Source organism: Leptonychotes weddellii, chromosome 4 (genome assembly GCF_054177405.1).
Source record: "Leptonychotes weddellii isolate Sample4059 chromosome 4, ASM5417740v2, whole genome shotgun sequence".
Lineage (NCBI taxonomy): Eukaryota > Metazoa > Chordata > Mammalia > Carnivora > Phocidae > Leptonychotes > Leptonychotes weddellii.
In genome coordinates, this window is record NC_138372.1 from 99,597,545 (window position 1) to 99,622,187 (window position 24,643).

The 24,643-nt window shown below is 35.5% G+C and overlaps 1 protein-coding gene across 1 annotated transcript in view; it reads left to right on the forward strand.

Moving 5' to 3' along the window:
• SNTG1 (syntrophin gamma 1) overlaps positions 1 to 24,643 on the forward strand; it is a 703,456-nt gene that overhangs the window by 643,314 nt on the left and 35,499 nt on the right. The window contains exons 10-11 of the mRNA XM_081816797.1: positions 5,014 to 5,130; positions 6,228 to 6,299. Coding sequence (XP_081672923.1) covers positions 5,014 to 5,130; positions 6,228 to 6,299 — 189 coding nt within the window. The remainder of the gene's footprint in view (positions 1 to 5,013; positions 5,131 to 6,227; positions 6,300 to 24,643) is intronic.

Consider the following 24,643-nt stretch of genomic DNA (forward strand, 5'->3'; position numbering starts at 1 on the left):
AGAATGAAGGGGGGAAATCGGAGGGGGAGACGAATCATGAGAGACAATGGACTCTGAAAAACAAACTGAGGGTTCTAGAGGGGAGGGGGGTGGGAGGATGGGTTAGCCTGGTGATGGGTATTAAAGAGGGCACGTTCTACATGGAGCACTGGGTGTTATGCACAAACAATGAATCATGGAACACTACATCTAAAACTAATGATGTAATGTATGGTGATTAACATAACAATTAAAAAATAAATAAGTAAAATAAAATAAGCAGGTTTATACAAATCAGAACAACAATGAGATATCACCTTCACACCTGTTAAAATGGCTATCATCAAAAAGACAAGAGATAACGAAAGTTAGTGGAGATGTGGAGAAAAGGGAACAATTGTCCACTTTTGGTGGGAATGTTCACTTGTGCTGTCAACTGTGGAAAACAGTATGGAGCTTCCTAAAAAAATTAAAAATAGATCTACCATATGATCTAGCATACCCAAAGGAAAGGAAAACTGGGCCTCAAAGATATATTTTCTCTTACATGCTCATTGTAGCATTATTCACAATAGCCAAGATATGGAAACAAATGTACATCAACAAATGAATGGATAAAGGAGAAGTGAGATATATTTTATATTCATCCTTGAGAAAGAAAGAAATCCTGTTGTTTGTGACAACATGAATGTACCTGGAGGGCATCACGTTAATTGAAATAAGCCAGACAGAGAAAGACAAATATTTCATAGTGTCACTCATATGTGGAATAGAAAAAAAAAAAAGTCAAACTGAGAAGCAAAGAGTAGAAAAGTGGTTGCCAGAGACTGGAAAAAATGAGGAGAGGTTGGTATAAAGGTGTAGTTTCACCTGTAAGATGAATAAAATCTGAGGATCTGATGTAATAACATGGTGACTATAGTTAACACAATATCATATTACTGAAATTTGCTGAGAGTAGAACTTAAATGTTCTGATCTATATAAATAAAATACCTACATATGTGAGATTGATGGATATGTTAACTAGATGTAATCCTTTCACAATATATGTGTTCACCAAATCATCACAATGTACAACTTTAAATACCTTATAATTTTGTCTATTTATACCTCAATAAAGCTGAAAAATAGGCAAGCTTCTGAAATATTTATCTTAAAATTATACATTTTGGAAGTCCTCTTGTCATTTCATATGCAAGGGAAACCATTTCCTTTTAATTATCCTTATTTCTAAAATATCCCACTTGAAATACTCTTATGCCTATATGGCCCATTTAAGTTTTTAAATTTTTTTTTAGGATTAAGTGATATAGTTTCATTTTGTTTTGTTTTGTTTTAGAATTATCATTTGCTGTGACATGCATGGGAAGAATTTACTAAAAATGCCTCGGTCTCCTCAACCATATAATTATTTCACAAGAGTCCTGATAATGATGAAAACCAAAGGGTGCCTTTTGATATCTCTGCACAATTGAGCAGAACTTATTTTCCTTGTTTTGGAACAGAAGATGATAAGGGCAATCCTTGACCTGGAGAACAAGCATGAAGAAATATCCCTTACAGATCTGATAATCCCATTTTTCTTAGTTATGTCATCAACTCATTCCCAAAGCTACACTCAGTTCAAAATAATAAAATTGTATTCAATGATATTTCTTGAAAAATATCAGTATATTGTTCTTAATATTTCAATTTCCAGCAAATTATAGAGGCAAGAAGAGACAAAGAACTCAAATTTCACAGTCTTAAGAAGCTTAAATATTTCCTTCTCATAATTATGTATACCACTCAATTATTTTTTCTCTTACCAATACAGAGAAGTCATAAACATAGAGAAACTATAATTTTTATCAAATTGAGTTAAAATGAAAGATTCTGACCTAATTGTGAAGTGATACAATGATTAAATAATTTGTAATAACTAAAATTTCATCTCATTTCAGTGGCTGCAATTTAACCATAAAGAATGCAAGAATGACTGCAATTTAACCATATTTGTCAGAATACTTTTTTCCCCATAAAACTCACAAAGCTCTGTTATATTGAGATTGTTATAAAACTATTATTAATAATACACACAACATGCTATTTTAAAAGGGGTTTTATAAAACATAATGCATGTAAAGAAAATTCATAAAACATAAACCTGCCGCTTGATTATTCAAAAGCCAAACCTCTACATAGCCACAATCCAGGTCAAGAAAATTAGATTGCTAGTAATTCACATTTTCTCCCCATGCTGCATTCTCCCCAGTCACAGCTGGCTTGCTGTCTTCTAAAGTAACCATTATCCTGACAATTTTGGTAGTAATTGTCTTGCTTTCCATAGTACTTTTTTTCCCAACCAGAAATGCATTCCAAAACAAGTTATTTGAATCAAATTATATATGTTTGTGTGTATTTATTATTCCATATCTCCTTCTTTCAATTAGCATGTTCTGTGAGATTCATTTGTGTTTTTCCATGTAACTATAATTTAGTAATTTTCCTTGTTGTGTACTATTACTTTATTATACCACAATTTATTGTTTTTTTTTTTAAAGATTTTATTTATTTATTTGAGAGAGAGAGTGAGAGAGAGAGAGAGCACAAGAGGGGGGAGCGGGAGAGGGAGAAGCAGGCTCCCTGCCGAGCAGGGAGCCCGATGCGGGACTCGATCCAGGGACTCCAGGATCATGACCTGAGCCGAAGGCAGTTGCTTAACCAACTGAGCCACCCAGGCGCCCCAATTTATTGTTATTTTTATCTGTAAAGTATTTTTAGGGTACACATTTTTTTTTTATTTTTTATTTTTTAAATGTTTTTTTTATTTATTTATTCATGAGAGTCAGAGAGAGAGAGAGAGAGAGGCAGAGGCAGAGGGAGAAGCAGGCTCCCCACCTAGCAGGGAGCCCGATGCGGGACTCGATCCAGGACCCTGGGATCATGACCTGAGCCGAAGGCAGACGCTTAACCATCTGAGCCACCCAGGCGCCCCTAGGGTACACATTTTAATATCTCAAACTTTCTGGTACGTAGTTGGAACTAGGAAGAATAATGCTACATGAATATTCTTTTTTTAAAAGATTTTATTTATTATTTGACAGAGAGAGAGAGAGCACAAGCAGAGGGAAGGGCAGAGGGAGAAACAGACTCCCCATTGAGTAGGGGGCCCGACGTGGGGCTCGATCCCAGGACCATGGGATCATGACCTGAGCCAAACGCAGACGCTTAACCTACTGAGCCACCCAGGCACCCTGCTACATGAATATTCTTATACATGTGCTTCAGTGCACATGTATACACATTTGTGTTGAGCTGATATTAGAAGTGAAGAATCAAACTCTTACCAGCTTTATATGAGCTTTTACCTTGCTACATGTCCTCATGAAAATTTGTCCCTTCCTGTCTTTTTAATTGTAGCCAGTTTGGGAGATATACACAGGAAATGCATAATGTTTTAAAATTGTATTTCTTGTGGTTTTATGGTTTTAGGGCCTACATTTAAGTTTTTAATTCATTTTGAGTTGAGTTTAATTCATTTTTGTATATGGTGAAATAAGGATCCAACTTCATTCTTCTGCATGTGATTATCCAGTTTTCCCAGGCTATTTATTCAAGTGACTATCCATTCCTCGTTGTGCATTCTTGCATCTTTGTCAGAGATCAGTTGACCCTGAATTTATTTCTGGGCTCTTGCTTCTGCTCCATTCTATATACCTGCTTTAATGCCCATATCTTATGTTTTGGTTACTATTGCTTTGTAATATATTTTAAATCATAAAGTACAATGCTTTGTTCTTGCTCAATATTGCTTTGGCTACTCAGGGCCTTTTGTGGTACCATATGAATTTTAAGATAATTTTTCTATTTCTCTAAGGAATGCCACTGGGAAGTTGAAAGGGATGGTATTGCATCTGTAGGTCAATTTGGATATTATGAATATTTTTTTAAATAATTCTTCTAACCCATGAAAATGGGAAGTCTATTTATCTGTGTTTTATTTCTCTCTGCAAGTGAACTGGTTGTTTTTAATTAGTCTTTAGCCTGGACTTGGCTAAACTTTGTCCAAGAGGTAGTTTTGGCTCTGGTTGACTCCACATAGGTTGGGTATGCTTTTCTCATTGTAATGGCAGAAGCACAAGATACTAAGTCCAACTCTACTTGTGTCATGTGCATTAATATCCCATTAGTCATAACAGATCTCATAGCAAAAAAAAAAAAAAAGAAAAGAAAAGAAAATGTCTAAGAACAGGAAAGAACATCCTGTCAACCATAAAACCAAAGTAAGTTACATGAGGTGGGAAATATATCTTCCCAGATACTTCTACCATATAGAGTTGCAGTAAGAGATAAATGACATATGAATACATTGTCAGGAATATAAAATTCATTGAATAAATGTTTATGTCTATATTTGAGCTTCACAACAATCAAATGATTGAAGGAGGAGTGGCTTATCTCACATGATTTCCTTTTGGAAATTGACCCACAAATATTTAAGATCTAGAGACAAAAGAGCTGTTGTCATTGCCATTTGATATATGAATAATGTTTGAATAAACTATATTCATCTTAGATTCGTGACTAAAACAAGAAGAGTTGTCATTCCATCCTGTCAGGTAGAGGGGAGGTGTAGTACACCACAACAGTGGTAGTCACACAAGGTCCTTGTCTTTGACTCATCTCTTTTTCCCACTTAAATATTTTATCCTGGGAGCACATCCCCATAGTAAAAGGCCACTTATTGGGAAACTGATAGGAGAAGTCAATAAATTTTATTATGAAGAAACATTTTTATAGTTGGAATGGTGGAGAGTGGGAGATATAATTTATGCCAAGTTGGATCACATAAACACCAAACACCTCATAAGTGCTGACAGAAACATAAACTCTTAGGAGTGGTTCACATTCACTTATTGGAAGCTAATGTATTTTTTGCATCAATTAATTTGATAATTTTATGAGAGAATTAAAATACCCAAGATATGAAAAGTACACATCTGAAATGAGACTTTTTTTTGACTGTTCATCACGTTCAATTTTCTTGCAGATAGTCTACATGGGCTGGTGTGAAGCACGGGAGCAAGACCCTCTACAAGATCGTGTGTACTCACCAACATTTCTAGCCCTGAGGGGATCATGTCTTTACAAATTTCTGGCACCTCCAGTAAGTGTCTTTGTCTAATTTTTTTTTTTTTTACTTTTCCCATATTGTCATGACAGAGTGACATCAATTTAATAATAGTAAATAGCATATTACCAATATATTTTAAAAATAAAATAGAGAAAAAAAATAGAAAACAGTCCAAATGTTTCTGAAAATACCTTCCTAAAGATATATATTCTGGCATTAAATATTTATTTTATAACCCTGGAAGGCATTTCTTTTTAGGCATTTATGGTCGCCAAAATGAAAAAAAAAAAAGCATTTTGATTTCCTGTATTCTAGTCATTGGTCTTTGTATTAAATATGTATGGGTACTTATTGCACCTAAGGTCTGTCTTTTGGAAACATGTACCTTACACAATAGTAGATTCTCAATAAATATTTATTGAGTATAAATATCAAATGCCAGACCACTCACTTACAAGTCTAATATTACATAGGGTCTTGGAAATATCAAGCCTGACCTGCTGCTATTTTGAATGACTATGTCTACACAAAGTTCAAAGCACCTGGAAGGCAAGAAAAAAGCCATTAATATTTATATATTTTACTATATTCCTACTCTGAATAATTTCTTATGACTAGACAGACAAATATATGTTTTAAACATAAGAAAGTGAAATAACTTCATTGTAGTGTTTGGTGTCTTCACAATGTTATAAGGCATTTACATCTTGAAATAACTTCCCTATTTAAACTATGTCTTTTTAAAAAATTAAAGCCTCCATTGATATCTAGTATTCTGCTTTATATGTAACTGGTGGCAAAATTATTATATGTGTGAAATATAAATACTTAGTATTTATACGTAGGTAATACATACATTATTTAAAATATTTAAGTACATTGGGCAAATGGAAATTGTTACATATAACATAAAACATTTGCTGAAAGAGGAAAAGAAATGGTGATAAAATGTAGAAGAGAGGAAACCAAAATACCACACATGGACGTCTATAAAAATAACTCCACAAATGAGACTATATAGTACATGTGGGAAAGTTTCATTGTGCACCATATTATGTAAGTAAAAGAAAGAGGGAAATTGGGGTTATCTTTCTAAAACAAATAACATATTAGTTTTTCATCTTTTAAAGGTGACAACGTGGGACTGGACCCGAGCAGAGAAAACATTTTCAGTTTATGAGATTATGTGCAAGATTCTCAAGGTATGAACAATAGGTAGTGAAAATTTTCATGGCTTTTCCTTTTCAATGGTTCTGTGCTCATAAGTAGCTCATAAAAACAAATGATGCAAGGATATAAAAGATAAAGATAAAAGAAAAAATATGTATAAAAGATAGAATGCAGAGAAGTATATAAGCACCCTCATATCAGTTTAAGTAATTACTAAGCAGATTTTGTAGTCCCTCTGTCTAGGGAGAGGAGCAGGAAGAAGCTTAGTAGGAGTTCACTGAGGGAGAAATAGAAAGTTCAATCAAAAATAGTCTTAATTTAAACCTCAATTATTACCATACTTGTTTTATTTTGTTTGTTTTTCTTTTTTTTTAAGAAAAATACAAAAGAAAAAGTCTTAGAGAAGACTTGGAATTAGAAAATGTAGAAAATATAAAGGCATGTGCAGAGAAAGATTTTTTTTTTAAATCTCAGAGGTAGGTTATCTATCTGAGTGTGTAGAAGAATTTATAGTTGTCATAAATCAATTAAAATTCTGGCCATACACAGATAATTGGAATGGGAAGTCATCAAGAATTCTATAAAATTCCAAATGGTTTCTGTAGCCATTTTTAAGAAGCAAAATGGGAATAAAACCTAAATAATAATCTGCATTCAGTTTTTACTCTGAGGTCTGTAAGCTTGGAAGTACTATAGATGACAATTAAATCCTTGTTAAGGTACACCTTGTTCCTGTAGCCAAGGAATACTAAGTTCCCTGCATTTTATGTCGATTATTTTCTTCTAGTTAAAGACTCAGTAGAAAATGATGGAACATTTACAACATAAATGAAATGTATCAAAAGTATCTGAAGGCAGAGAAACAAAAAAATATTATTACCTCAGAAATATTCATAATTTTTCTTCCCTATAAAATAATCTTAGATTAAAACTGACATTCATAGTAGCACAAGAGCTAAATAAAAATATAGGTCATTGTTAGCTCATCATTGTGTATGGTTTTAGTTCTATTTAGGGATTGATGGAGGAAGAACAACTCTGATGTACTTGGTTGATTGTTAGTAAAGAAGGCCCTGGCAACTCCTAAAAGATGTAGGGGTATCTGAAGAAAAGGAGAACATACCCGGCTCCAGTTTTTTAAATAATTACCAAAACAGCTAATGGAATTCTAATTTAATCTAATTGAATGAGATTCTAATTGAAATTTTTACCAAAAAAAAAAAAAAAAAAACCCAAAAACAAAACTGATGGAATTAAGGAAAGAATTAAAGAGAGAGAGGGAAGAAGGAAAGAAGTGGGGGAGGAAGGAAGGAAGGGAGGGAGGAGGAGGGAGTGAGAGAAAGAGAGAAAGAAAAGATAAAAAAAACAAGAAACTAACAAGTCAGTTTTATTTGTCAATTCATTAGCCCTACATTAAGTAACATTTTCATAGTAGTAATCCAGGATGCATTTCTATGTTCTTATTTCAATTTAAATTATTTCCTAGTCATTTTCCAAGTAGTTACATGGTCTTTATAAGCCTCTCTTATTAAAAAAAAAAAAATGATTCAGCATTTAAAAATAATGCAGTTTATTTTATTACTTGAAATAAGGACAATTTTAAAAGAGAGAATAAGAATTATGTGTGGCTCCATGTAACCACTCAATACTTTCTCTTAAAATTTTTTTGCAATATTAGGATTATATGGTTTGTAACTTTTTCTCATGTAAAAATGTTGAGGTTTTTTTATGTCAATCAATATACTTAAAAAAAACCTTGACTTTTTGGTAGGTTCTATCCCAACATTTGGCCATATTTATTTAGCTGTTTAGTTGCTTCCTCATTTGTTTTATCAGACATCACAATAATGACTGATTTATATAAGAGATAGTGGTTGAATATTTGATGTATACCAGGTAATCTGTTAAGTGCTTATTATAATGGCTGGGGAAAAAAAACAGAAAAAGTCCCTTCTTTCATTGAGCTTACATATTAGGGTGACACAGACATTAAGTTAACATGAAGGCACACACACACACACACACACACACACAAGTAGATAGCAAAGAATTGATGTTTGCCACAGACTTTTATGTAACTTTCTAGTTATTTCTTTTAAACTAAATTCTGAGTTTTGGAAATCCTGGGTGGAAAATATTTCAACATATTCAAGATGTTAGGTTTAGGTATCTAAATTCCTTCCTAGAAAAGCCATACCAACTTATGCTGTCATTACAAATACCTAGAAGTGTCCATGCATTTGCTCTCTGCCCAAATTAAAATCAAAGAACACTTCTCATTTTTCTTTTCCCATAAAATTTCCTATAAGCTCATTAGTTGCTTTGGGAAAATTTTTACATAAGTTAGAGGCCTGGAGATAAATATTTTTAGACACTCAATAAAATATAATTTTACTCTTACTTGTGATATATAAATAAGAAAGTTCTCCTACCATTAATCAATACAACACTAATTTTCTGTGCTTCATGGATTTACATTCAACACACAAAATTTGCTGCTTTTTCACCAAATGAAAAATTCATATAGCACAAGAATAGAGGAGTAGACATAAGACTCAGTGTTAAATGGATACCTTTCCTGCATTCAGATCAGTTCCTGGAGGATGATTGGCTTGACAAGGAGTCCAGCCTCAGAGAGTTGGGTCTGGGAAGCAATTTTGAAAGGGTCTTCTCTAACCCAGCCATCTACCGTCATGAGGTAACAGTCCTGTGCAGATGTATGGAGACTTCAGTCTCCAGAAAGGGATCTCTTGGAAAAGGCAAATTTAAAGGCACAGTTTAATGATCTGGACAACAGAACATCTGGCCTGGTACCACTAATAGAGAAAACCCTCTCCCCTCTCTTCTGATATGAAGCTATACAAGTAATAAGAAAAATGAAGCAATAATTAGTTACCCAATAGATATAGTTTACACATATGTGCCAGGTATTGTTCTCAGTTTCTTGATAAAATAATTTATTTAATCTTTACAACACCATTATGAAGCAATTATTATTCCCATTTCACATATATGGAAACCAAGGCAAAGAAATTTTAAGTAAATAGCTCAAGGTCACAATAGCTAGTAAATGCCAGAAGTAGGGATTTGAATCTTGCAGTCTATCTCAAAAATCTGTGCTCTTAAATACTATATTACCTCTTTCTTTGTCAGGATAAGCATTGATAAATCAGAAAGAAATGAAAATGAGAAAGCCAGCCAGGTGATGAGAGAACAAAATTTTCAGAACAAGAGAGTCTTGGCAAAAAATGACAATTCTGTTACTAAATACATTACCCTTTGCAAATATATTAGGTACTTTAAACTTCAATTTCTTCTGTTCAGTGGAGATAACAAAACATAGGATGCTGTGAAGGTTGGCAATTCATTAATCGATATGTGAATGTATTTTTATGAATTAATTCACATTACAAATACTCATGAAGTACTCTCTATGTGCCAAGCACTCAACTAGGTATTAGGGATTCAGTGCAACTGGACAGAAGGGCTGAGTTCACAAAAAGCCTAGCTGACTAAGGAATTTAGGAAGGACATTTTGAAGGAGGTCTTAAATAAACTTGAAATATAAATGATCATTAAAGGGTTCAGATGATGTGTTTTGGTTGGGATTGGGGTTTGGTAAGTGGGAGAAGAAGGGGGCATTGTGGGCATAGAAAGTAATGTGTAAACTTGTCCAGGTGTACAAAGAAATATGTGTCATTTAAACAACTAAAAAACGTTCAGTATGTCTGTAATTTGCTTGGTATGGAAGCTAATGCTGGTGTTTGCATGGCGGAAGCTGTTAAAAGACAAGAATAGGGAACATAAAACTTATCTGAAGAACAAAGGAGCCTCCTAAGGATTTCAAGCCTGAGCAGTGACTGAGTTTGCCTTTTTTCAAAATAGTCTTCTAACTGCAACGTGAGACAGGATTGGAGGGATGGATTGGGGGATGCTTCAGGGATGCTGCCAAGATCCTGGGGTAGAGACAGCCCATTCCAACAAGGCCTGGGCAGTGGGCTGGAGAGGTGCAGGGCGAGAAGAGAGGCAGAGGAGAAGACTGTATAGAGGCCTGCAGTGGTAATTACCCTCATGACAGCCATAGGCCTGTCCTTTCCCACTGCTCTCGGTTATCTGACTCTGAGCAAAAATGATTGCCTGAGGGGCGCCTGGGTGGCTCAGTTGGTTAAGCGACTGCCTTCAGTTCAGGTCATGATCCCGGAGTCCCGGGATCGAGTCCCACATCGGGCTCCCTGCTCGGCAGGGAGTCTGCTTCTCCCTCTAACCCTACCCCCTCTTGCGCTCTCTCTCACTCTCTCTCTAATAAATAAATTAAAAAAAAAAAAAAAAATGATTGCCTGAGTTCCAACTCTAAGACCACAGTGTAGCTGAATGCAGCTGGAAAAAACTCACCATGTATTGAATTCTGAGCTTGCACTTCAAGAAAGTCTTTAATTCTGTCTCAAAGAATTCTGTAAAAATGCATTATATTTTTTATTAACTAACACAATTCTTTAGCACTTTTTCCCCTATGATTTTGGGGTACTGTATATTCTTTGATCATCTCTTCAAACGAAAATAACTTTATAATATCAGCTTCTACAGGAAAGAGAATTTACTCCTTGTGTTTTGTCTGTACCTAATTGGGCACCTGTGTTACCTCCCAGCTGGAGAATACCCAAAGTCCCATGCTCAGGTACAACTCCTCATGTAACCTGGATCTCATCCTACAGCTGAATTTAGTAGCTCAATTCCAATGATCAGATTACTCCTAGTGAGAGAATGACAGGACCTACCTGCATGATGTGAAAGCTCAGGCACAGCAATTATCCTGTCAAACGATCGGACATGGGGAAACACAGGAAGTGTGAACGGAGTATCTGACCTACTTCAAAATAGTTGAATTGTATGAACCTCCTAATATCACGTGGCTAGCAAACCCTGCAAAGGAGGAAGACTATATGGTCTGTAGATATTTAAAGCCTACCCCTTTCAGAGCATTAGACTGAAGAGGAGCGAGCCTTTTTGAAAGACCATCTTTCTTTTTTAATTTTTAGGACACTGCTTTACAGACTAACCTTATATGTATTAAGTTTAAATTCTTGATAAAATATACATAGTGATCAGTATAGTCACAGTGATATTCTTATAAAATCATTTTCAGAAAAAAATACAAAAATATCATGGCTGGCTGGGCTGAGTGAGGAGAGCTTTCAGATGTGTGTTGGTGGGAGATGGGGAAAGAGAGAAAGGGATTGGTCAACTAAATAGATAGAGGGAATGGGAGCCTGATTTCTCACTGTCAGAGACATGAGAGTTGCAAATATGGCAGGACAGACTAAAATAAACCCAACAGAGCTGGATTAGAATAAGAAATACTGGTATGCGGGGCGCCTGGGTGGCTCAGTCGTTAAGCGTCTGCCTTTGGCTCAGGTCATGATCCCAGGCTCCCGGGATCGAGCCCCGCATCTGGGCTCCCTGCTCTGTGGGAAGTCTGCTTCTCCCTCTCCCATTCCCCCGCTTGTGTTCCTGCGCTCGCTAACTCTCTCTCTGTGTCAAATAAATAAATAAAATCTTTTTTTTTTAAAGATTTATTTATTTATTTGAGAGAGCGAGAAAGTACATGAGAGGGGGGAGGGTTAGAGGGAGAAGCAGGCTCCTCGCCAAGCAGGGAGCCCAATGCGGGACTCGATCCCGGGACTCCGGGATCATGACCTGAGCCGAAGGCAGTCGCTTAACCAGCTGAGCCACCCAGGCACCCAATAAATAAAATCTTAAAAAAAAAAAAAAAGAAATACTGGTATGCAATTGGTTGTGTGTGTGTGTGTGTGTGTGTCTATAGATAGCTATACAAATAAAAACAGGTGTTTTTACACACATTTATACAAGTGTGTGTGTGTGTGTGTGTGCGCGCACGTATAGCCCTTCACTTGATCTTGGCCAAAAGGCCGAGAAGTGATGTGCACATACAGACCTTACCCTGCCTCCTGAGAGTACCTGGTTCAGAGTCCCCATCAGGAAGGAGCACACCCAGCACCCAGCTATCGCTTTCCTAATACCATCCTCCACTACAAGGAGCCAGAACTCTGTAGAAAAATTGTTGATGGCTTGACTGTAGCATAAAAAGTAAAAGATAAGGTTAAATAATTTCATTGTCCCAGAAAATCAGAAAATGCTCAAAGAATGTTGGAAATATGTCAAAAGACACAGACCTGCTTCAAGGGCACCGGTGGGCAAATCTGGGACAAACTGATGTTCAAAATAGGAAACCATGAATCTATCTTCATAAAAATAAATAAGTGGAAAATTTAATAAGAAACAGAAACTTAAATAGTTTCAAAGTACCTCCCTGCACAGTGCTTATTATAATTTCAAAAAAGAAAAGAGTAACTTTACAGGGGACTTCACCATCTTCACAAGTTGATCAAAATGAACATTTTATTAATGGAAAAAATCAAAAGCATTATGCCTGATAGTATGATAGCAGAATATCACAATTAGAAGGAGAAAATCAGGTCTGTGACATTTCTCCTAAAACGGTATAATAAACCAAGAGAAACATCTGATCTAATTTAATGTAATAATGGGGAAACCATTTAATTTAATCTAGTGTGATGTGATCTAATCTAATCACGAAGAAATGTCAAACCCAGGTGAGTCACAGTCTACAAAATAACTGGCCTGCAGTCTTCAGTAGTGTCAAAGTTTCAACAGTGTCAAAGCCATTATGGGCACGTGGGTGGCTCAGTCTGTTAAGCATCTGACTTTTGATTTTGGCTCAGGCCATGATCTCAGGGTCCTGAGATGGAGCCCTGCATGGGGCTCTGTGCAGGGCCTGGAGCCTGCCTAAGATTCTCTCTCCCTCTGCCTCTGCCCCTCCCCCACTCTCTCTCTCAAAAAAAAAAAATGTCAAAGCTATTAGAGTCAGGGCAAGACCAGGTAATCTTCCCATTCAAGGCAACTAAAAAGCCATGACAGCTCCATACCAAGATGATTCTGAACTGGTGAATCATGAATGAAGTATAAGGACCATAGGACAACAATATACAACATCAAATTCCTTGTTCTGATGGTTGTATTGTAGTGATATGGGTGAATATCCTAATGTTTTTATTTGTTAAAACTACAGAGGAAATTATGGGGGTGGAGGGTGATGAAGTATCACATTGGCAATTATCAAATGGTTCAAGAAATAAGTCTTTGTAATTCATATGCAAATTTTCTTTATGTGATTGTAATAAAAATATTACATTTCAGGATTTGCTAAATAAAGAGAACTGTAAAACAAACATATAAGGAAAACAAGCCTGCCTCATGTAGAGTAGGTGCAGCAAATCATGTCTAAAGGCAAGCTGGCTGGTAAAGAACATTCTAAGACAATGCTGATTAAAATTTTGCTCAAATACAAAGCAACTAAAAAGAATTGTTAAAATGAGTAGAATAAAGAAAGAGATAAATGGAAAAAATAATTTTATCAAATTAAAATAATGGAATAATCCCATATTAAAGAAAGAAGTATTTAAGCAAGTGAATTTTTTCATGATCTTCATATTTTGATATCAAATATACTCCTGTATATTTGTACAATATATTATTGTACTGGTGAATAAAAAGCTAAATCCAGTATTATCATTCCTTTTACCCTCACTACTAGCATTTTGAACAGAAAAGAGCTGCTCCAAAATTTTTATGATCTGATTTAAAATGAAAGCAAAAATAAAAAATATACAATAATGTACAAATATACAATATATACATAAATGGAGATATTACAAAAAACAAAATGTAGAAGATAATATGTGGCATCAGCATGTATTGATATCATTATTAGGCAAGCAAGCGCTAATGGTTTGTTAGAGACAAGAATTCTTCCAAAGACTGGAATTTAGATAAAGAATTATTTTTTAGTAGAATTTTATGTTAATGGCATGTATTAATGGAAAGGATATTATTTGACTCTGAAGTTACCACTTTTGAAATAAACTATGTTTTAGGGAAACCATCTCCGTAAAAAAGATGTGTCTGCATTTTTTGAATAGATTTATATCAGTTTCCATTTTTAAAATAACAATTATTCTTTAAAAATGTATCAATTATTTTGCATTTTATCAAGTCATTTAAAAATGATTAGAGTTCTTAGTTTTTTAGTGAATCACGAGAGAATTAAATTGCCCTAAGATGTGCAATCCTTCCTAAATCCATGCTTCTTAAATTGTTTTATTTTTTTTCCCTCTACATTTCCCTGGTGATTTTTAAGAGATTTTATGAACTGTAAACTAAGGTAGTGTTACTGCTCTGGATAAGAACCATGGTTTCTCTTACCCTGATCTCTGTCTGTGGAAATACCATGGGACAGCAAAGACGGGGAGACTGCTGTCCACAGTGCCAACTGCCAAATCCAGCCTCTTTTCTTAATAAAACACAATGATCATCACTGATAAAAATGTGACTTTAACTTGTATTTTGTTATTTTAGAACTGTCTTAGATATATTAATATTTTAATATTTAATATTTTGCTGTTCTGTTAGAATTCCAACTGTGATGTGTCTAATAATTATTCCAACTGTTGTACTTATTTCTATTTTTCCAAAACATCTCTCAAGCCCCAGGATATTAATTCATCAAATCTCATTTTTAGAAATTTGTTTTATTGACCTTTGTATGCTCTTGGAAGCTCAAAGTCATAGTTTAATACCCTTTCCCTGCTTTGTTTTCTTTTCAGCTGGAGGTTTCCAATATTTGCACTTGTCCAATGTAATGACACACATTTCAATCTCATTCTTATGTTATTACTTTTTTCTTTAAATTATACCATTTGCACTACCTTTTTTATGTCAGATATGAACAAAACATGAATTTGTCCAATATTTTAAATAATTGTACATGACTTCTGAAACCTATCTGATGATTCCTCAAATTTTGTTTATCTTTTTTGTTATAATATTTACAGACTTCAAATGCTTTCATAAAGCTTCTAAAACAACTCAAGGTCTTTATTTAAAGCAAACAAGTATCTCTTAGCAATAGGATTTGGAAATAAAAAGATTCAGTCATTTCTCCTCCTTGATAATGTTATACATAAAAGATATCTAATCTTGTTTTCCAAATAACCAAAACCCCAACCCTGTCTTTCTTAATATCTAAGTATTTATGGGGCATTCCTTCCCCAACTAAGTGGGTTTAAGAACAATATGTTTATGAATTATCACAACTTCATGTTGCAGAAATCTATTCCCCTTCAGTCTGACTAGAAGCATAGCCTGACTAATTCTGAAAATAAACAGTGGGAGCATTGCTGTTCTAAATCCTAATATTGTAATTTATTCCAATAATTTTCATTAAATATGAGAATATAACTATGTTAAGAAAATCTTCCAAATGAAACACATTTCAAGTGAAATTTACATAATACTCATAAAATATAAATAAATTGAATATTTTTAAAAAGTATTTAAAATAACTGAAACATCTTCCATAATAATCTTCTATTTACTAAAATTTTGTATAGGCAGTTAGTCAGAACATACCTTTTGTGTAAGGAGAAAGCTAGAAAATTTGCTTTGTTGCCCAAATCCATTTGGCTCCAGTCTCAAGGATTCATCCTGTAAGAAGAAAATAATTTGTAATCCTCAATTCAGTAAAAACTCCTTCAGGTCTATTTTAGGTTTTTTGGTAATCCTTCTAGACTTAATACTTTTGGATTTTTGTTTACAGAAATTTTCTACCTTGCAAATTTACTATTGTATGAAATCTTAACTCTGACCTTCCAAAACCTTATATTATTATTTACACAGGTACACATAAAGTTTTAGTACTGGCAGAAACCAGGTATGAGCCCCTTCTGAGGCCTTCATCCATGAAGGAACACTGCAGAAAAGCATTGCAATCTCCTTCAAGTTGTTTTAGAATGTCTTTTTTTTTAAAGTACAGTGTCATAGATAATTTTCAGTTCCAATTTTTAATCATATCATTTTATTATTATCAATAATTATATTTGTGCTACTATATATTTTATTAATAAAAACATTATTGTTATTTTGCTATTGTTTAGAATGATATCAACTTCTATGATTAATATTTTTCTATAGAAGCTCAGCAACATACACTGAACACTGTCTATGTCCTGTTACTTATCCTTTGCATATTTTAAAGAGTTGAATAAATTGCACCCATTGTTCACATCCCACTTTATAAAGTAGAAACAGTGAAGATTAGAGACACTCTAAGCTATAACAACTCAGTCACTGGTGTAGAAGGAACATGAGGATCCAACTCTCTGGACCCATGCTGCTCTCTATCCTTACTAGATCATAACCCTTTAAAGTATAGTTTTATAGGCCTGTGATGTTTGCATTAAATATGTCAGGACATATAGTGTTAGAAATGGTCTTTGCAGTGGGTCAGGTTTTTTGTTTTTTTAAAGACATACATGAACCAGATTTATTAAATTTAACTTATGTGATTAGATTTCATTGTTTGTTTCCTCTTTTAGCTTAGCAGCTTTAAAATTATATTACATGTGTAAGGAAAAAAGAGTCTTTGGCCAAGCTCTGAAATATCTGAAATATTTTCAATTAACACATTTTTTTTAAGATTTTATTTATTTATTTGAGAGAGAGTGAACACAAGCAGGGAGGAGGGGCAGAGAGTGAGGGAGAAGCAGACTCCTCGCTAAGCAGGGAGCCCTATGTGGGACTCCATCCCAGGACCCTGGCATCATGACCTGAGCTGAAGGCAGACGCTTAACCGACTGAGCGCCCAACACATATTTTTCTAAATAATAAAATTAGGAGCATTAAAATTTACCTTGAGATTATATCTTTTTTGTTGTTGTTCAGGTTTTTATTTAAATTCCAGTTAGTTAACATACAGTGTACTGTTAGTTTCAGGTATGGAATTTAGTGATTCATCACTTACATACAACAGCCAGTGCTCATCACAACAAATGCCCTTCTTAATATTGATCACACATTTAACCACTCCCCACCCACCTCCCCCCCAACAATCCTCAATTTGTTCTCTATAATTAAGAGTCTTTTATGGTTTGCCTCTTTCTTTTTTTGCCTCCCTATGTTCATCTGTTACATTTCTTAAATTCCAAATATAAGTGAAATCATATGGTATTGGTCTTTTACTAACTGACTTATTTCGCTTAGCATAATACTCTCTAGCTCCCTCCATGTCATTGCAAATGGTAAGATTTCATTCTTTTTGATGGTTGACCAATATTCCATTGTATATGCGGATCTTTATCCATTCATCAGTTGATAGACATTTGGGCTCTTTCCACAGTTTGGCTATTGTGGATAATGCTGCTATAAACATCAGGGTGCATGCAACCTTTCAAAACTGTATTTTTTTATCGTTTGGGTAATAACTGGTAATGAAATTTCTGGATTGTAGGGTAGTTCTATTTTTTTTAAAGATTTTATTTATTTATTTGTCAGAGAGAAAGAGAGCGTACAAGCAGGGAGAGTGGCAGGCAGAGGGAGAAGCAGACTCCCCGCTGAGCAAGGAGCCCAATGCGGGACTCCATCCTAAGATCCTGGGATCGTGACCTGAGCTGAAGGCAGACGCTTAACTGAATGAGCTACCCAGGCATCCCCGGGTAGTTCTATTTTTAACTTGTTGAGGAACCCCCATTCTGTTTTCCAGAGTCGCTGCACCAGTTTGCATTCTCATCAACAGTGTTAGAGGGTTTACATCTATCAACAGTTGGATCTTGTCAAAATTGACCTTGTTCCTAACTTTTTAAAAAACTCTTTATTGAGAAAATTCTTTGTAGGATTCCAATTTGTTGTTCCAAAAAATTCCAACAAAGCATAATTGAGAGAAAAATGATTCACTCCTGTGAAATGTTTTCCTTTCCAAAGATATAGATATATAAACACACACATGTGCATTTGTGTATTTGTCTGTGTAGGGGGATGTGTTTTGTCATTTTGTGCTCTGGAGATATTGGTTATGATGTTTTGGAAATAATAAATAACTATTTGATATATTTTTGTTTTATAAAACATGGAATAAAGTTCAATTTTGCTTTATCATTACTATACAAATTATTCATTCTTTTACTATGTCATGTTTTCTCTGAACAACAGCCGATGGTCTTAATAGGAACTAAGATAATTCTTAGGAATAGAGTTATGGTTATTTTTATTTCAAGAGATAATTTCACTACTTTTATTTTTGTTTCCCTAAGGTGTATTTATCCTTCAGCATTCATTATGTACTATTATTGTCTAGTTTCGATATGCCATATTAACATGATTATCAGATTAGTTGGTTGAGAGAAAGAACAGTGACATGTTAATATGAATCAGCATCAGATTGCTGAAGCTTGACTTCTGGACCCAATAATTCCCAGCAATATATCATTGATAAATTGCTTCATTTTTTAAATTCCAGAATCATCACCCTTAAATCAGGAATTATAATTATAGCAACCTTATAAGGTTATTGGTATAGCTTACCTTATAAGGTTAAGAAAGGACACTTAATCAGGATTGAAAAATTTAGTGATTTCTTTTTTTTTAGTATTTTTTAAATTATGTTCAGTTAGCCAGCATATAGTACATCATTAGTTTCTGATGTAGTGTTCAACAATTCATTATTTACATATAATACCCAGTGCTCATCACAACTTGTGCCCTCCTTAATACCCATCACCCAGTCACCCCATCCCTCACCCCCCTCCCTGCTGTAACCGTCAGTTTGTTTTGTAGAGTCCAGAGTCTCTCATGGTTGTCTCCCTCTCTGATTTCTTCCCATTCAGTTTTCCCTCCCTTCCTCTGTGGTCCTCCAAGCTATTCCTTATGTTCCACATGTGAGTGATTTCTGTCTCTAAATTGCTCTTGAAAAGTATGCCATCCTAAAGTGGGATTAGTCCTGTCCACCAAGGCAGTTCCTTTCCTTTTGTCCAACATGTGAAAGTCCCTTTGCTCATTTTCTGAATAACATGACTTTCTGGCAAATGTAAGGACATAGATATGTTTTACTTCAGTCCAAATAAGCATTTAAATGAGAGGTCCCTTCCATCCTTGAAATCATAGGACAGTCTTTTGACCAAGTGCTTGGAATTAAGAGAAAAATGGACCCATTTCTTTGATGATGAACTGGAATTAGACTCTCTTTATAACTATTGAAGGTTACTTTTCTCTGGTGTGGTATCAGTTCTATTACAACCATACACATTATGAAAAGAGAAATCAGGAATGTCCCAGAGACCAGAAATAAGGCTCTCATTAAATAGAAAAAAACTTATCAGCAACCATATCCTGTGTGGAAGTCATCAACAGACACCTCTCTGTGCAATAGGGAGCTTTGGTGGCATCCATTCCCTGGGCCAACTGTTGCACAGTCAGTAGCAAATATGGAAATACAACCTTGATTAGTTGAACACCAAGGCAATGCTCTTTCTCCACTACCCCAAGTTATAAGAATTCTTTTGAGGGAGGTAAATGATTCCATCATTTGTGATTCCAACAACCTATTGATCCATCTTCTGGTATACTAGTAGTAGGAGGAGAACAGATGTGAAGTACAAACAGATTCTTCAAAAAGGGCATTACATGTAACGGGCAATTTTATTTTAAAGACTTGCTTAATATAACAACTCAAACAGTATGTATCCAACTGTATCCTCTTCTTGGTGTTTTCATATAAAATTTGTAAATCATGTAAGAATATTTGTATAATACAGGCAAATCTCATTTTACTGTGCTTCACTTTATATCAAGCTTTGTAGATTCTGTGTCTTTTAGAAATTGAAAGTGTGTGGCAACCTTGCACTTAGCAAGTCTATTGGTGCCATTTTTCCAACAGCATTTTCTCACTTCATGTCTCTGTGCAACATTTTGGTAATTCTCACAATATTTCAAATTTTTTCATTATTATTATATTTGTTATGGTGATCTTTGATTAGTGATCTCTGATGTTAATATTGTAATGTTGTTTTCATGCTTGCTAACATAGCATTCATTATGCAGCCCATTGATCAAGGAGCAATTTCAACTTTCAAGTCTTACTATTTAAGAAATACATTTTGGGGCGCCTGGGTGGCTCAGATGGTTAAGCGTCTGCCTTCGGCTCAGGTCATGATCCCAGGGTCCTGGGATCGAGTCCCACATCGGGCTCCCTGCTCCTTGGGAGCCTGCTTCTCCCTCTGCCTCTCTCTCTCTCTCTCTGTCTCTCATGAATAAATAAATAAAATCTTTAAAAAAAAATACATTTTGTAGAGCTCTCAATGCCATAGATATTGATTCCTCTGATGGAACTGGGCAAAGTAAATTGAAAACCTTCTGGAAAGGATTCACCATCCTGGATGCCATTAAGAACACTTGTGATTCATGGGAAGAAGCCAAAATATCAACATTAACAGGAGTTTGGAAGAAAGTTGATTCCAACCATCATGGGTGACTTTGAGGGGTTCAGGACCTCAGTGCAGCAAGTAACTGTAAATGTGGTGAAAATACAGAGAATTAGAATTAGAAGTGGAGTCTGAAGGTGTGACTGAATTGCTACAATCTCATGATAAAACTTTAAAGGATAAAGAGTTACTTCTAATGGATGAGCAAAGAAAGTGTTTTCTTGAGAAGGAAACTACTCCTGATGAAGATGCTGTGAGAATTGTTGAGATGACAAAAAAGGATTTAGAATATTACATAAACTTAGTTGATAAAGTAGCAGCAGGGTTTGAGAGGATTGGCTCTCAGTTCTACTTACTGTGGGTAAAATGCTATTCAACAGTATCACATGCTACAGAGAAATTGTTCATGAAGCGAAAAGTCAATCAATACAGCAAACTTTATTGCTTTCTTATTTTAAGAACTTGCCACAGCCACCCCAACCTTGAGCAACCATGGCTCTGATCAGTTAGTAACCATCAACATTGAGCCGGGACCCTCTCTAAGCAAAAACATTATGACTCACTGAAAGCTCAGATGATGGTTAGCATGTTCTATCAATACAGTACTTATTATTAAGGCTTGTCCATGTTTTTAGACATAATGATATTTCACACTTGATAGACTATGGTATAGTGTAAATGTAACTTTTATATGTCCTGGAAAACCAAATAAATTCATTTGACTCTCTTGCAATATTCACGCTGTTGCAGTAGTCAAGAACTGAACCTGCAGTATCTCCAAGGTGTACCTCTTTATGAACTTCAGCTTCTTGACTTAGGGACAAAAGGCTGATGAAACTGTAGTTGGTTAACACACAGAGTGTGAAATTTTTATGAATATCATCAAAGCACTAAAAATAATAAATACAGTTTTTCTCATTGGATAGGAAGTGTTGTCCTTATTAGGTATTGTTTTCCTTTTCTGCTTGGAGATAGTCTAAGCTTGCACACATTGAAATGTGTGAGGGTACAGTTATCAGAGAGATGGCAGTCACTCTGTCCACCACTTCTGCCAACAACCTTCCCAGCCATGCTTTCTTTTGTCTTCAGCCCCTAGTGTGACCTTGGGTCCTCAAGTGCAGCATCCTAGGGCCCTGGTGACATGGAAGCATTGTGCTGCAACATAGAAATGGGACTGAGTGTGAGAACAGAGCAGGTATGTACTCACACTCAGCCCAGTTTAGTCGCAGGACAGTAAATGGCCTGCAGTGGACAGTCTTCCTCTCTGCAGTGACATTCCATCAGAATGACCCAAAAGACAGTGTATACAAACACAAGAAATAGAATTTAATAAAATATTCAGAATTTGGGGCACCTGGGTGGCTCAGTTGGTTAAGCGTCTGCCTTCAGCTCAGGTCATGATCCCAGGGACCTGGGATCGGGCCCTGTGTCGGGCTCCCTGCTCAGTGGAGAGTCTGCTTCTCCCTTTGTCTCTCCCTCTGCCTCTCCCCCTCCTTGTGCCCTCGCGCTCTTGCTCTCTCTCAAATAAATAAATAAAATCCTTAAAAAAGACCAAATATTCAGAATTAATTTTGTTTGCTTTGTCTAATTTCCTATTCCTCTTGCTCTTGGGGAGCTGCTTTTAAATAAATAAAAGTCATAACCATCTAATCTTTAGATAAATTAACACAGAATATGTTTATTAATTGCTCTAATTTGAAAGCTAATACAATAAATTCTATAGATCAGTTATAGACATTGACTAAGAAGTTTGCCAATTGAATTGCAGAAATAAAAATTATTTTGGACCAAAAAATACTTGCATGCTTTGTATTTATATAAAATCAGAGTTATGAAGGTTATATGGCTGTATTTTATTAATGTAGAAACATAAACTGATACCATAAACATTACAGGTCATATGGTCTTTTAAATGCCAGAAATAGAAAAGAATTACATATAATGGGAGGGAGAGAGATGTCTTATTCCATATAAAAATGATGGCTCTGAGTTATACCATGTTCAATTATTTTCATAACATCTGTTTTTCAACAATATTATGGATATTAAAACATTTCATTAGCACATATATGTATGTATATATGTATATATATGCAGTATTTTATAAATTATGCATTGTTATATATACTTGTATATATCATATATAACTATTTTCTATTCAACAGAAATGTGTAAAAATGACAGTAACATTATTTTTGTATTAGTGAAAGGAAATTTATTCTTGGACTATGTTTTGATGTTTGCACTATTGTGTAGAATAATGAGAGAGGACCAAAAGTTATTTGGAATGATCCAGTAATGCTAATGGTTCTTCATAGACTCTCTTTTTTTAAATTTCTTTCTTTCTTTTTTTTTTTAAGATGGTAGTTTTTTTTTCTTTTTTTAAAGATTTTATTTATTTATTTGACAGAGAGAGACACAGCGAGAGAGGGAACACAAGCAGGGGGAGTGGGAGAGGGAGAAGCAGACTTCCCACTGAGCAGGGAGCCCAATGCAGGGCTCGATCCCACGACCCTGGGATCATGACTTGAGCCGAAGGCAGACGCTTAACGACTGAGCCACCCAGGCGCCCCTATTTATTTCTTTTTAGAGAGAGATTGAGAGCAAGCGAGAGCATGTGCGCAAGTTGGGGGAGGGATAGAGTGAGGGAATCTTCAAGCAGACTCCCTGCTGAATGTGTAGCCAGATGCGGGGCTCAATCTCACAACCCATGAGATATGACCTGAGCCGAAACTGAGAGTCAGTCACTTAACCATGTCAGTCATTTAACTGAGACTGAGCCAACCAGACACCCCCAAAGCCTCTCATTTCTTAGATATTCCCAACCAACTGCCAATTTCATTGCTTTAAATGCCATTTATATACCAATAACTATGAATTTATGGAGAGCTCCCTCCTCCATTTATGGCCTTTTAAATGCCTCCAGATGGATGTCTAATAGGCATCTCAAACTTATGTCCTCCCACTCTCCAAATGCCCATCTCAGCTAATGGCCATTCTAACTTTGGCATTCTAGTTGCTTACTTCCAAGAACTTGGTATCATCCTGAATTCTCTTTCTTCCATACCCTCATCTGATGAGCAAAATATACCCCTCACTGTTATTACAACTCTCATCACCCTCGAGTCTCACCTGTGTTAATCTCATCAGTTTTTGCCCATTTTCCTGACTTACCACCTTGTCTCCTATTAGCTCTCAACTTGAGTCAGAGTAAAATCCAAAGGTTTCATGACAACTCCAGGGCACTGTAAGATCTCCTGCACACTTTGCTCAGCTATCCAACTGTCTACTCTAGTATCCTGCCACCTGCCACTAACTCCCTCCAATGCTATGATGATGTTTTAGAACTTGTTTCTGTCCTCCCCAAATATCTAAAATAGTGTACTGTTTTACTTTATGCCTCTTCTCAAAGGTCACGTCCTTGAAGAGCCCTTTTCTTATCGTTTTATATAAATGGCAATTGCCCCCTGTGGTAACACTGCCATATGCTTTTTTTTTTTATGTTATGTTAATCACCATACATCACATCATTAGTTTTTGATGTAGTGTTCCATCATTCATTGTTTACATATAACACCCAGTGCTCCATGCAGTACGTACCCTCTTTAATACCCAACACCAGGCTAATCCATCCTCCCAACCCCCTCCCCTCTAGAACCCTCCGTTTGTTTCTCAGAGTCCATAGTCTCTCATGGTTCATCTCCCTCACCGATTTCCCCCCTTCATTTCTCCCTTCTTACTATCTTTTTTTTTTTAACATATAATGTATTATTTATTTCAGAGGTACAGGTCTGTGATTCAGCAGTCTTAGACAATTCACAGTGCTCAACATAGCACATACCCTTCCCAATGTCTATCACCCAGCCACCCCATCCCTCCCACCCCCAACCACTCCAGCAACCCTCAGTTTATTTCCTGAGATTAAGAATTCCTCATATCAGTGAGGTCATATGATACATGTCTTTCTTTATTTGACTTATTTCGCTCAGCATAATACCCTCCAGTTCCATCCACCTCGTTGCAAATGG